The 15,239-nt window shown below is 41.3% G+C and overlaps 1 protein-coding gene across 1 annotated transcript; it reads left to right on the plus strand.

Annotated features, from left to right (window-relative positions):
• Positions 1-8,678: 8,678 nt before the first annotated feature.
• Positions 8,679-11,923, plus strand: LOC122064552. Its single transcript, XM_042628300.1, has 5 exons — positions 8,679-9,517; positions 9,762-10,263; positions 10,401-10,648; positions 10,838-11,028; positions 11,208-11,923. Exons 1-5 carry the CDS (start codon positions 8,679-8,681, stop codon positions 11,921-11,923), a joined length of 2,496 nt encoding a protein of 831 aa, XP_042484234.1.
• The last annotated feature ends 3,316 nt before the right edge of the window (positions 11,924-15,239 follow it).

Consider the following 15,239-nt stretch of genomic DNA (forward strand, 5'->3'; position numbering starts at 1 on the left):
TATCCTCTTAAATTAAAATCTGATGTTTTTTCGTTCTTTCAACAATTTTATGCAATGGTTGAACGCCAATTTTCTAGAAAAATCAAGGCAATACAAATTGATTGGGGTGGGGAATATCGCTCTCTTCCCCAGTTTTTCCATCCCCTTGGCATTACCCATCGTCTCTCTTACCCTCAAACACATAAGCAGCAAGGCTTTGTTGAATGTCGACATCGACACATTATTGAGACTGGCCTTACCATGATGGGCCAGGCGTCTGTACCTCAACATTTTTGGCATTTTGCCTTTGAATTTGCAGTGTACCTCATCAATGGAATGCCAACCAAGGTTTTGAATAATGTTTCTCCTTTTCAACTAGTCCATCACAAGACACTTGACTACTCCTTTCTTCGTGCTTTTGGTTGTCTATGCTTCCCTTATCTTCGTCCTTATAATCATCATAAAATGGATTTTCGCTCTGTCGCCTGTGTGTTTCTTGGTTACTCACCTTCTCATTCTAGGTACAGGTGTCTTGATCTCTCCACAAATAGGACTTACATAGCTCGTCATGTTCGGTTTGAGGAGACTGTTTTCCCTTTTGCATCTCCTCCTGTGCTTCCCTCTCCTTTGGTCCCGACTCCCTCTCCATGGGCTTCTACCCCTACTATGGTTCCCTCTTCATCTCATGGTCTTCCCTTACCAACACTGCCACCCTTCCCCCCATTGCCTCTGTCGCCCATCACCACACCCTCTCCCTAACCACCTCCATCATCCACGTCCTCCACCTCACCATCCCCTACCTCTATAAACCGCACTAGACCTCTCCGGGACCTCTACAACAACCCTACCACGCCTCCCTCATCACCGCCCTCCACTGGACCCAACCCTACATAAAACCCCCGTTCCCTCCCTTCTACTCTCCCCGCCCGCACCCACCCTATGCTCCTACGCTCTCACAACCAACCTCTTACCCCTCATGCACTGACCATCACTGCCCCTACCATGTCTGAGCCCACTTGCTTCTCTCAAGCAAATAAACACTCTGCATGGCGCCTTGCAATGACTGAGGAATTTAATGCCCTCATTAAAAATGGTACCTGATCCCTTGTCCCATGCCTATCACATATGATTCTTGTTGGATGCAAATGGGTATACCGCATCAAGCGGAAAGCAGATGGTTCCCTGGAACGGTACAAAGCTCGATTAGTCGCTAAGGGGTTTCATCAGCAGCATGGGATTGACTATACAGATACTTTTAACCCAGTGGTTGAGGCTACCACTGTGTATTCCATCCTTGTTATAGATGTCTCACAAGGCTGATCTCTACGTCAACTTGATGTCCATAATGCATTCTTGCATGGTTGCCTCATTGAAGAGGTGTTTATGACTCAACCACAAGGCTTGGCAGACCCCACTCAGCCCACATATGTGTGTCGCTTGCATAGATCATTGTATGGCCTCAAACAGTCCCCTCAAGCGTGGTTCCGCAGACTTGCCATGTTCCTCCTCCACTTGGGCTTTGTTGCATCACGGAATGATCTATCTTTATTTATTTATTTATAAGACTAATGGCCATCTCATCTATCTTTTGGTTTATGTGGATGACACACTTGTCACAGGCAATTCTTCCTCATAGGTCACTGGTCTCATTGCCAAATTAGCAGCTGAATTCTCCATCAAAGACCTTAGCCCATTGGGTTTCTTTTTTGGCATCGAGGCCATCATACAGCCTAATGACATTCTTCTCTGCCAATCTAGGTATATCCATGACTTACTGGCACGCTCAGGCATGACTGATTGCAGACCAGTTCGTACTCCAATGGCAATGACCGAACCAACATCTACTTCACAGGGTGCACCTTTTGATGATCCTACCTATTATCGCTCCATTGTGGGAGCCTTACAATATGTAACACTTACCCATCCAAATGTGGCCTTTGCAGTGAACAAGGCATGTCAACATATGCATGCCCTAACTATGGATCACTGGAGTCATGTTAAGCGAATTCTCAAATATCTCAAGCAGAGTTTGTAGAGCCCTGATCTTTAAACCCAGTTTATTGACCAGTTGGTTTGGTTTGGTCTTGTAGAGTCTGAATCAGGGCGAGTTGATGCCGGTTCCTTGCGGTACATGATGGCAAGGGTGACATCAAATGCAGGGTGGCCGGATGAGATTGAGCCAGTACCCGAGATGATCTGCACGCCTAAGCCGTGCCCTTGCACATATCACAGGGCCATATATGAATAGGAAAGGTATGCTATCGTATTGAATGATAGGGACTTGGTCCACAACGTGTGCTGAGAGTGAAGTACATGTTTAGACTCCGCTTTCCTCCAAAATACAGCAAGATTGGCTTGTTTGGCCAACTGATGGGTGTCATTGGTAGGTGCGAGACCCACCAGTATGACCCACCTATTGGGGTATTATGGCCCCCAGCATGCCTGGCTCGGATGAGCACATGTGTCTTGGCCTCCTCGTCGTAATAAGGTCTTGTATGCACAAAGATATCGGCTACATTGCCTGGAAACACGATTTAATGTGTTTTGGTCCATAAATGGGCAAAACCAAACATGCCTTGTAAGATATTTATGAACCAATGTATAAATAGCCTTTATAACACTCTCTTCCTCATTTATGGTTTTTAGTAAAAGTGGGTGAGAGGAGTAAAGAAGAGGGAGAAAGAGGAAGAAGGAGAGAAGGAAGGGAAAGGAGGCTCGCCCCTTTGATTCTGGAGCCACACCTCACCTTTCCGTTACCAGAATAGTGACCGGTGGCTTGAGTTCTTCATTTTGAGGTAAGTAACACCATGAACCTTGAGATTTGATGAAACCCCCTTTGTATATGTTTGAATTTAGAGGATAATGAAGCCATTGTGTGATTTCCTTGGAGTATTTGAAGAAGGAAACAAAGATTGGAGGTAATTGAAGTGGCATTTGAGTTTGGGAAGAGGATTCTAAGATTTGGGGTTTTCCAAGTAAAGGTATGATTTCTTTCCCCAAATGTTATTGTTGTCTTAGATCTATGGTACAATCAAGAATATAGAACTTAGAATGTGTGAGAAATGATGTAGGAATCACCCTATTGGGGTTCCAAGTGTTGGAATAGGAGAAAGGAGAAAAACTGCAAAGTCCAAGAGAACCGGTGGGTAAGACCGACGGGTTCCTGACCCGCTGGTGAGACCTACCAGTCACACCTAGCCCCTCGGGTTCTACTGGCGGGTAAGACCAGCAGAATGCTTGACCCGCCAGTGAGACCTACCAGTCACACCTGGCCCCCTCGGGTTCTATCGACGGGTAAGATCAACGGGTTCCTGACCCACTTGTATGACCCGCTGGTCGGACAAAATTCACAGGTGGGTTCTCCTACCCACCTGTATGACCCACCTGTAGCACAAATGAGCTCCAATTGAACTCAAACTCGCCGATAACATTCTTCACGCTATTATACGCATCATGTCTATATCCTACGTTGATTATAATCCCAATTTGGACGTGTTTTAAACCCTTTATCTGTGCTAGGTTTCGAGAAAATCATCTTCTCACTCCGGATCTTACCTGTACCGCGAGTGCTAATTCATCCACAAGAATAGGTAAGTGGGGAGAGGACTTTGACCTTAATTTTTGGAGTGTTTTTGGCATCCTTTGCATTCATAGACTACATTGACATCCCGATTTCCATTTCCATGCATATGATTTATGAATGGATGATTCATTTAGAACTGAACATACTGTATCTTAATTTCCATATGCATGAGTACTTACTTGAATCTTGAGAATGGATTTATCATATGATGATTATGATGCCGATGCTTTTCGATAATGTATGAGATTTTCTAGAATAGATTCCGTAGTCGGCTTGGATACAAATGCATTGATTCACCGTGGAATGGGACACAAAAGAACTATCTCATATAGGAGCATGTGGTTAGGATTTCATATTCCCTTATGCTACGACCCTTCCTAACAGGGGTTTACGTGTTGGGTTATCACTAGGGAAAAGTGTCGATCGCAGACCGCCGTGGTGCTTAGAAGTATGCCTGGCTGATCATTAGGATAATTGGAAACCTTGGTGATATATTCAGAGGGCCAATTGTACTGCTTTTAATTTCTGTTTTGGTTCGGCCACGATTTACTTTTTTACTGTGGTTCGATCATGATTTACATTTCTACTATGGTTCGTCCACGATTTACTTTTTCGAGTGTTCATGGTGAGCCTTCTCCGACAACCCTATGGGCGTATCACGGGATGGAGAACGCATCTCAAACCCGAGGCATATGCATACTGTGGTTGTGAGTAGCACGTTACCTATGACCTAGAATGATTTTTTTAGGTGGACTAAGATTAAAATGAATCTCATGCATATAGTATCATTTGAATGCATTTGCTTGTGTGCGTCTTTCTTTCCATTTATTGAGCTAGTGAGCTCACCCCTTGTGTACACACCTTTTTAGATGATTTTACAGGATATTCTGTAGAAGAACCCGTGTCGGGTCCCACTGACGAAACCCCAGTGGGGGATTGGTGGGTTCCCGAAGAATTAGAACATAGTGACGGCTGCCTATGTGAGGGTTGTGTTGCAGGGCAACAATGACAGATTCTATTTACTGCACTCTTTTGATCCTTTTGGTATATTTCCCTTTTTGTGCTCTCGATATTTAAATTGCTATTTCTTGTGTAAATATCATGCCTATGGGCCCATATGTAAATACTTTATGTATAAAAAATTGGGTATCAAGAGTATATGAGGAATTACAGGTAATCATTATGACAAGACTTTCGCTGTATTATATTATTATATTCCATTGATCACGTGTGGCTTGCTGTGCTGTGGTTATTATATCAGATGATCCTGGTGGTTTTGGATTACCCGGAGGGAACCCAGTCACCGGTCCGGTTCTATGTGAACGGGGCGTGACACAGTTCCTCTCACGAGCTCCTAGATGAGCACTCTACACAAAACATGCACCAAGCCTTCTCAGATGCCGATTGGGCTGGCAGCAGTACTGATCGCTGGTCCACTAGGGCGTACACCATCTACCTTAGGCTGAATCTCATCTCATGGTCATCTTGCAAATAGAAAACCATCGCGTTCCTCTACTGAGGCTGAGTACAAAGCTTTAGCGGATGCCTCTGCAGAGCTCATATGGTTGGAATCTCTGTTTCAGTAATTGAGCTAACCTATTCAAGCCCCCCTAATACTGTGGTGTGATAATATAGGGGCTACATATCTCTCGATCAATCCGGTGCTCCATGCTTGCACCAAACATGTGGAGATCGACTTTCATTTTGTGCGTGAACGTGTGGCCAATCGCTAGCTGAATGTACAATTTATTTCCATAACTGATCAGCTCACCGATGCACTCACTAAACCTCTGGCCACAGCACAGTTCCAATTCTTACGGGACATGTTGAAGGTTCGGTCACCTCCACTTACAACTTGAGGGGGTGTATTGACCAATATTTCTCTCCACACTCCAGCTCACAAACACCTTGGTGATAAGATCTCCACATAAGCTTCACAATCTTCACAATATCTCACATGTGATATCAATCTTCACAAATCTTGGATTGCTATCAATCTTCAAAAATCTTGGATTGACTTGGATTGATATCAATCTTCACAAATCTTGGATTTCCTATTGCTATATCTTCTGTAATTGGAAACTCAAATATTGTAAATGGTTACTCATGGAAAGATCTTATTGTAATCCGATCTTCCATAGGTAACTAAATCAGGCTATGATTTTATGTACTCTTGTATATATATTGTTACTCTAGTTAATGGAAAGTAAGAGATAATTTAAAATCTAATATTACATAGCAGTTGCCCAAATCTTCTTGATAGGAGAAGAATTAGTTTTCCAAAGAGGAGCGAATATAAGCTGTTTTTGGTCTTCCATCAGCAATGACAAATCTCATGCGCATAAAGGAAGCAACTAAGGCCCCGTTTGACAACGTTCTGTTTTTGCCATTTCTGCATTTTCTTGTTCCCAGAAATGGAGAAACAATCTAAAAAGCGTTTGATAAAGTTGTTCTGTTTCACCCGTTTCTAGAAACATAAATTAAAATTTATGCTTATTTACAATTCTAGAAACGACTTTGACGACATCATTCTAGAAACGAATTTGAGAGAAAAAAAAGGTTGTTGTGCTCGATTAATCTCTCAACTATTTAAACCTAAAAAGAGGCAACCGAACCCTCTCTCCCTTTTGGGCATCTGATGATACTATTAGGTTTTTTAGTGGCATTATGTCTGAAAAAATGTTTCGATAAATAGGTTTATCAAACATAAAAAAAAAATATTTTTTTATTTCTGAAAACGTGAAAAGCCGTTTCTGCTGTTTCTAGACACAAAAACAGCAGAAATGTTATCAAACAGTGCTTAAGGATTCATCAGGGGTTGTGTAGGAAACATTTTCCTTATAACTTACACATCCCTATACACATGAGTATCAAGATTGTTCCTAAAAAAATACCTCTTAATTCTTCTCGTGTTAAAACAAACTAAAATATCTGTAAATAGACTAAATAATTAGGAAAAAAATTAATAATAATACAACAACAATAAGATGTATAAGATAAAGCTGAAGCGAAAGCCCAGAGTTCCGACTGAAAACTAAGTTCAAAGCTGCTTCAGAATCTTAGGACCCCAAAAAAAAAAAATTATCCTTAACTAGTCTAAATAATTAGAAAATGAAAAAATAAAACAAAAATTAGACAAATAAGATAAAGAACCATGCAGAAAAAACAATAGGGGTTCCGTCTGAAACTAAGTTCAAATTTGCTTCAGAATCTTAGAAAAAAAGAAAAAAAATTAATAATAATAATAATAATAATAATAATAATAATAATAATAATAATAATAATAATAATCCATGCAGTCAAACTTAAAAGGTAAGGACATGGACACCAGACATCACTGCAAGAGTATACATTTCCTAGTGTTGTGGGCACCAGGAATTCTATTCAAGCAGAATATCCTTGCACAGCTTCAAGGTCTCAATTGGTCCGCACTCTGCAGTTTTCAAAAGTTGCTAATATAGGGCAACTGTGTAGTGGAAGCAGATATGTATTAAAGTTTTGGTTGAATTTAGGTAATTTCAGTTGAAACATTTTACACTCGAACTAAGCACCAAAAAAATGGAAGCCATTTAAAATTACAGATACTTGAGTTGAAAACACCAAATTATTTTGGTATCAGCCACAGCTGAAATCAGTATCAAAATCAAATCAAAATTTGATTTCTTAATGAATCTTGCTAAATAGTTGATAAATAGTTGACTCTCAAAGTTCTAGGAATCCTAGGGGTCTGCTCACTTAATAGGACAAATCCATGTTATTTTCCAATTGGACATCTCATGAAAATGGAGGGTTCCAAAAATGGAGGCTGGTACAATGGTTTAAGAGAAGACGGTCTTGGTTGTCCTCGATATAGGATGGATTAGAGGCTGGTACAATGGTTTATGCTATTTTCTTTTCTTGCTAGTTTCTTCTCCTGCTGATGGCAATGCCGAAGATGGGGTTGAATCTAGTGTCAATTGTTGATGCTTTTATTTCCCTGGAGCATTACGCAAGTCCTGTATTATTCTTATATTTTTTTCTTTTTAATACAAAGTATCCTTAAACAGAAAATAAACAGAATATATATATATATATATATATAAGGTCCAAGATTTATTGAAAGACAAGAGCCTAAGACCATAATCATCAGTCATCACTATACGTTTTGCCATGGGTATGTCATACAAGGCATTGGTATGAAGAGAGAGCATCTACTAAAACTTTAGCATAGTTTGTACTATAAATTTTTTGTTTTACGAAATTAAAAAATAAAGCGTGCTTTAGTAATTTTGATTCAAACCACTTTTGTGAAGTGTTCATATATTCTTTCATGTTTTATCTATCTACAAGTTTTTCACATAGAGCTGCCCATGCTTGTAGTAATTTTGAGATAAACTATCAATGATTATTAGCTCTCTCTCCCTTTCTCACGTGCATTTGCACGTTTGTCTTATATATATATATATATATATATAATCTTATTTGGCAACATGTCAACCAGAACTCCTAATTTGAGAGCAGTGTGGCATGAATGGAGTAGGAAGAGTTTTTTATTGCTTCATAGGTTATGATGGTGGAGAGAGAGATGAAGGCTCAGATCTTTGAGTCTGGTCATGACCCTGGTGGAGGCTGGCCACCGGAGAGAGGCAAGCAGCTTCGACTCACTGACTTCTGGAGGGCTTCCTGTAAACCACCTTAGACGCTGAATGCATCTAAGGAGGCTGCTCCTTCGGACAACACTATGGAAACTGGTACTCAGGCGGAAGAAGGCGATCAAGGGAAGGAACCACTAGCTACTGCCCCCTCCCTTACGGCGGATGGTGGTAATGAACAAACTGTTGCCCAGATCCCTAAGAAAACATATGCAAAGGTTGTAGGGAGCATCCTGCTCGAAGTTGATGATCTCCCTGACCCTGTCCGCGTAGGAACTTCAACAAAGGTAATTATACCTCAGGACGCATATGAGGATCGTCTAGGGAGGTATCGATATGCCCTTATCGGTAGACTTAATTTTCAATTCCTCTCTATGGACGATGTTCGTAAAGAAGCTCGCGAATCCTGAAATCTCAAGGGTCACATCAAGATGGTGTCCATGGGTAAAGGGTTTACCATTTTTCAGTTTGAGAAAGAAGCGGACATGGCATCCATCTGGAAGAGAAGCCCTGTGAAGGTGGGAGCGCAGCTCTTGCGTTTTCAACGCTGGTGCCCGGATTTCAGTATACATGAAAAACCAGTTAAAAAAAATCTTGTTTGGGTAAGGTTTCCAGACCTGCCTCTAGAATACTGGCATGAGAAGGTGTTACTAAAAATGGCTAAGGCTGCGGGCCGCCCGGTGGCTCTTGATCATCATACGAAGACTTTAATGTACGGGAACTCTGCTCGTGTCCTAGTGGAGATGGATGCAGGATCTGCAAGACCTGAGGAAATTCAGGTAGAGCGACAACAGCCAGGAACTGCAAACTTGTTTTGGTTTGAGCAGAAAGTGCTCTACAAGGACTCAATGGGGCAGTGTGGATTTTGTAAAAAAGTGGGACATGTCCTATCTGATTGTAAAGAGAAGAAGATAGAAGACTCGAGAGCTCGTCGGATGGAGCCTAATCAAGGAGTCCCAGGAGCAATATATGTCAATGACTCTCCTAGGGGAACAGTGGTGCCTTCCACCTTTTCTTCTTCATGTCGATCTCAGCAGGGGGATGCTCGTGATGCCGGTGAAGATGGGGCCACCTTACACGGTAGTAGGGAGGAGGCATTGGGGGTTGCTGAACCGACCATGGAGGAGAGAGGAAACGACAGGGAGGATTCTCCTATTTTGGAAAGCTCCTTAAACATGGCAAGTGGGGGCGTTCAGACTCCTAGGGAGGATATGATGCCTCCATCAAGGAGACATTCTCCTTTGGGCTCCAATGTGGATTCTCTTTCCAAAAATAATAGGAATTCCAGTCAACATGAGATTCCAAATTTTGAAATTGCTAACAGGTGCAGAAAGTGGGTCGACCAGCTAGAGTCGACCAAATCCCAACATCTAGGCGTCCATGAAAGTCCTCTTCTAGAATGTCCGTGGAATTAAGAAGGTATCAGCTAGGATTGCCTTGTTGAAGATAGCCCGTGAGAATTCTCCTGATATCATTTGTATGGCCGAGCCAATGGTGTCTACGAATAAATTTCCAAAAAACCTTTTTAGTAAAATCGGTTTCGTGACTGATTTTATTCATAATGAAAGGGCTGACACGCATCCAAACCTTTGGATCATGTGGAAGCAAGGGCTAAGGAACCCATTAATATCCTCCATTTCAGAGCAGCATTTGTCAGTCCAGGTGGAGTGGAATGGTAGAATGCTTAATGTCTCTATGGTGCACGCAAAATGCCTCAGAGTAGAAAGGAGGTCTCTATGGATGGATTTAGTTTCCGGTGGTTCGGGAGCACCGAGAATGATTATTGGGGATTTTAATGCAACCCTTTATGATCATGACAGAAGAGGGCCAGGAAGATTCTTTGTTGGCGCAGCCTCTGAGTTCGCCGCCATGGTAGATGCTTTAGCTTTGATCCAAATCCCTTCCGCGGGAAGAAAATTTACTTGGACTAATAACCGAAGAAGGGGTAATGTTGTTGCGGTTCTTGATAGAACTTTTGTGAATGAAGAGTGGATGAAGATCTTTGACGATTGCATTCAAAAGGTGCTGATTCGTGTTGCATCAGACCATGCTTCTCTGATGGCCTGCTCGGTTTCTTCTATTAAGCCCAAAAACTGCCCTTTCAGGCTAAATATTTTTTGGATGGATCACCATCAATTTTTATATGTGATAAAAGAAGCTTGGTGTAATAACTTCTCAGGATCCCCCCCCCTTTCATCCTTGCGCAGAAGCTGAAGGCTCTGAAGCCTATTATTAGATCTTGGTCTAGGGAAGCCTTCCCTAATCTGGATCAGGAGGTGATTACATCCAAGGCTGAGCTGGAGAATATTCAAAGAAGCATTGAGAAAGAGGGCCTCACTGAGCAGCTTTTTGATCAGGAAGCCGATGCCAATACCAAATACTGGAAAGCAATGGAAAACCAGGAGAAATTGTGGCTTCAAAAATCCAGGGTTAGATGGCTTAAGGAAGGGGATAGGTGTTCCATATTTTTTCACGTCATGACTAGGATCAAGAGATCCAAAAACACTATTATATGCATCACTACTAAGGATGGAGTTCATATCAGTGATCGAGATCAGATGGGCCTATTTGGCGAAATTTTATGAGACATTCACAAGAAAATAGACCTGGAGGATCACCCCCAGATTTTTAACTGCATTCCCAGAATTCTTCAAGATTTGGACCAAGAGATGTTGGATGCCATTCCCTTTGAAGAGGAGATCAAGAGAGCTGTGTGGGACCTCAATCCTTATAGCTCTCCAGGCCCTGATGGCTTCACGGGAGCGTTCTTCAGAAAATGCTGGGATATAATCCATGACGATGTTTACAGAGCAGTCAAGGGATTTTTTTCATCAGGTATTCTTCCCCATGGTATTAATAATAATTTCTTGCTATTAATTCCTAAGGTGGAGGGGGCCAAATCTCTTGACAAATTCTGTCCATCATGTATGGGGAATTTTTTTTGCAAAATCCTATCTAAAATAATGGCCTCTCGTATCTCTAGTGTTTTTCCAAAAATTATTTCGCAAGAGCAGGGAGCCTTTCAGAAGGGAAGCTTAGTCAGACAAATATAAGTCTAGCTTCAGAATTGGAAAACTTAATGGGGCAGACCTCTAGAGGAGGCGGTCTTGGACTCAAGGTAGACATCAAAAAGGCGTTTGACACTATCTCCAAGGATTTTCTATTCCAAGTGCTCAGACAGTTTGGTTTCTCTGAAAAAATGATTGGTTGGATTCATACCTTGCTTCAGTCGGCCAAGATTTCAGTGCTCCTGAATGGCGGTCCTGTGGTTTTTTTCGAAGTCAGCAGAGGGGTTCGTCAAGGAGATCCCATCTCCCCCATCCTATTCATTATTGCCAAAGAGGTTCTCTGCCGTGGCGTGAGTGACTTAGCTGCTAAATCTCAGATAAAGCCACTATCGAGTCCTCATGGTGCTGATGTCCCTACGCATCTCTTATTTGCCGATGACGTCTTCATTTTCATGAACGCTTCTAAGAGGTACGTTAGAAATTTGAAGTCTTTCCTTACTATCTATCAAAAATGCTCTGGGCAGTTTTTTAATTTAGAGAAAAGCAAGTTGTTCTTGGGGAAAATTCCTTCAGTAAGGAAGCAGTGGATTGCAGAAGAGTTGGACATTCCTTGCTACAACTTCCCAACAAAATACCTGGGCGTTGAGATCTTCCAAGGCCGAGTGAAAAGAGATCCCCTTCTCCCTGTTATGGACAAAATTAAAGCCAAGCTGGCTGGCTAGAAGGGCAAACTTTTGTCCATGGCAGGGAGAGTTGAACTTGTAAAGTCTGTCATCTCTGGAATGACATTGCACAACTTTTCAGTTTACTGGTGGCCTACTCCCTTAATCAGGAATCTTGAAAAGTGGATGAGGAATTTTATATGGACTGGTGAGATAGACTCTTCTAAGGCTACCACTGTCAAATGGGATACAATTTGTAAACCCAAGGATGAGGGGGGTCTTGGCATCAGAAGGTTGCGTGAGGTTAATATGGCTTTAATTGCCAAACTAACATGGTCAATCAAGGCAGAAGATTCCCAGCTGAGCAGACTGCTTCGAACAAGGTTTTTATCTCACTCAGGCCTTCTTAAACGCTCTTATAGGCGCTCTTCCATTTGGCCGGGTATAAGAAGAATGTGGAGATTTATTTCAGACAATAAGAGATGGATCATTGGCAGCGGAAGGAAAAAAAGTTTCTGGAATGATAACTGGCTTGGGCCTAAACCCATAGGGGTTCTCTCCGAGTTGAACGAAGGGCTTTTCTCAAACCTTAATCAAACTGTGGCTGACTTTATTGTTGATGGGTCTTGGGCGCTGCCTCCAGTGCAATCTGATTTTCTTGCAGAGATCTTCCAAAGGGTAGAGGCCGTCAAGCTACCCTCTCTCCCTATGGAGTACAGATGCGTGTGGAGCATAGACTCTATGGGGACCTCTCAGTCAATTCGGCATGGAACGGCTTGAGGTCCTCTAAACCCAAGGTTCCTTGGTCCTCTTTTGTTTGGAGCAAGCATATTTCACCAAGACCATCCATTCTGGGCTGGCGCCTAATCCATGGGAAAATCCCAACTGATGACCAAATTCAAGCAAAGGGTATCCATTTCCCATCTCGTTGTGACCTATGTGGCTCCAACTCTGAATCCATATGCCACTTGTTTCTTGCTTGCAGATTTTCCTCTGACTTATGGAGAATAATTGTTGGTCTTTTTAACTTGACATGGTCTTCTAAAGCTTCAATAATTGATTTGGTGTCTTGGTGGAAAAACAAAGCTAAAAATTGGCCCCTCAAAGAGGCTTGGGTGATTGCCTTGTTCTCTTCTCTGGCTGCAATCTGGCAAGAAAGAAACCAAAGGCGTTTTGAAAGGACGAAAAGAAGTTTAGACATGATTTTTAGCAATATTAAAAGGGACATCCACTTTATATCTAGCAGCCGAAAATTTTATCCCAGATTTGTTGAGGACATTACCCTGTGCAGAAGACTGCATCTCTCTACGTCCTCTCAATGCTCAAATCCTATCCTAGAAGTTCACTGGTACAAGCCCATGCGTGGTTGGGTGAAACTTAACACAGATGGCTGCTCTTTGGGCAACCCAGGGCGTGCAAGAGGGGGAGGTGTATTCAGAGATCATGATGGTAGAATGCTATTCTGCTATCACATTTTTCTAGATGTCACTGACAGTTTCTCGGCTGAGATTTGGAGTATAATTATGGGGATTTCTCTTGCTCGCGAAAGCAATTTTAATCACCTTTGGGTAGAGTCAGATTCCTCTGTAGCGGTTGGCCTATTCCACCATAGGCTTATTCCTTGGTTTGTTTGTCAGGAATGGAGCCACCTTCTCAGTTATTTAAATAACATAACTTGGAAGATCTCGCATTGTTACAAGGAAGCTAATCTGATTGTAGATTATTTGGCCAAAGAAGCAGCCAAGACTGGGACCTCTTCTGACAATGTACTCCTCCCTCATCGCATCATGAGCGAGCTATTTTTAGATGAGGCAGGAAGAACGAGATTTAGATTTATGAGATAGCGGATGTGAGCCTCCGCTGATGGCAATACCGAAGGTGGAGGCTCGCTTCTGGCTCGTAGGTTGTATTATATTTTTTCCCTTTTCTTCTCTTTTTTTAATACATATTCTGATCTTCTAGCGAAAAAAAACCAGAACTCCTAATTCAAATGCTTAACCTAATTTGATCTTACGTGGCTTCCTTTATTACCCTAGAAAACTAAAATATATAATAAGCACCAATGGATTTTTTAGGAAAAACAATTTTATCATCTATTATTATTATTTATTTATTTATTTACATTTGTTATATGGCCAATGTATCGACAAGAGAAATCAATCTAAATGCCCAATCCGAGTCTATCTTACGACCACAAACTCTATTATCATGTAAAATAAAAATTAAAATCCTTTTTTTTAATAAACAATTTGATCTGTTTATTCTTTTATTATAGATGTTCCGTGGTATTGAAGTACAGATCTCAAGTGATACTTGTTAATAACTTGAGTTTGTGATAATTTGTAAAAAACATATGCTTGTGACAAGGAAGATTGATCACAAGAAATCTGTGAATTTTTTCATGCCACTTGTCACATGCATCCGCTCCAACATGTTGACAAGGAGAACCATCCAAAATGCGCAATCTTTTATACTAGGAAATAAAAAATTATAATAATTAAGCACTGATGACTCTTTTAGGGTGAATAATTTTACCATTTGTCATATGCATCAATGTGTCGTCTAGGAGAACAAATAAAAAATTCAACCCTAGTGAATCCATGAACATCACATTGCGCAACATGGACCATCACTAGAAATATTTTAGAGAGGGTAGACAACAAGTATTCTTAGGGTTCGTTTGATTTTGTTTCTGGAAATGTGTTTTTCATTTTTCTATGTTCAGAAACCGAAAAACACCCTAAAAATCTTATTTTTTATTTTCGAAATAGAAATATAAATTTATGCCTATTTCTGTGTCTAGAAACAGGAATGGAGAAACAAGTCAGACTTATTTTTCTATTTCTGAAAACAAATGAGAAAGACAAAAATTGTGAAAAACCTGATACTTCACTCAACCTACCTCAACCCCAATCCCAACCCGAACCCATTATTGGAACTTCTCACTATCCAGAAGCGGTGACTTCAACCTAGTTGTGGGAAGCTTATAGTTCCTAACTGCCTTCATCCTTCTGAAGCTTATCTCCACGAAGCATACCTGCAACTACAACGTTGTGCCTTCACTCGTGAGATGCATACCTGCAACGTTGTGCCTTCACTCGTGTCTTGAACCCCACTACACTATTGAAAACGTTTTGTGATACAGAAAAATCAAACTCCTTTTTGCAATTCAAAAAATCATTTCTTAGCACAATAATGGAAAAAACTATTTCTGCTGTTTCTACACACAGATGCAGTAGAAACAAAATCAAAAGGGCCCTTAGTATCCTTTCATTATATCGTTTTTATAGCTTACCCTATCTAATTTCCCTATAGAATTACACCATTACAAGTGAGACCATATTTTTTTTTCCACCCAACACGAGCGATGATATGT

The sequence above is a fragment of the Macadamia integrifolia genome, chromosome 1, assembly GCF_013358625.1.
Source record: "Macadamia integrifolia cultivar HAES 741 chromosome 1, SCU_Mint_v3, whole genome shotgun sequence".
NCBI lineage: Eukaryota > Viridiplantae > Streptophyta > Magnoliopsida > Proteales > Proteaceae > Macadamia > Macadamia integrifolia.

What these genes read in the sequence shown, in the direction of transcription:
- LOC122064552 (XM_042628300.1), top strand. Translation starts at nt 8,679, where the DNA reads ATGGCATCCATCTGGAAGAGAAGCCCTGTGAAGGTGGGAGCGCAGCTC. An exon ending in AATTTTGAAATTGCTAACAG is followed by an intron (nt 9,518 to 9,761) that starts GTGCAGAAAGTG and finishes TCATAATGAAAG; the next exon opens with GGCTGACACGCATCCAAACC. An exon ending in CAAGGGATTTTTTTCATCAG is followed by an intron (nt 11,029 to 11,207) that starts GTATTCTTCCCC and finishes TCGCAAGAGCAG; the next exon opens with GGAGCCTTTCAGAAGGGAAG.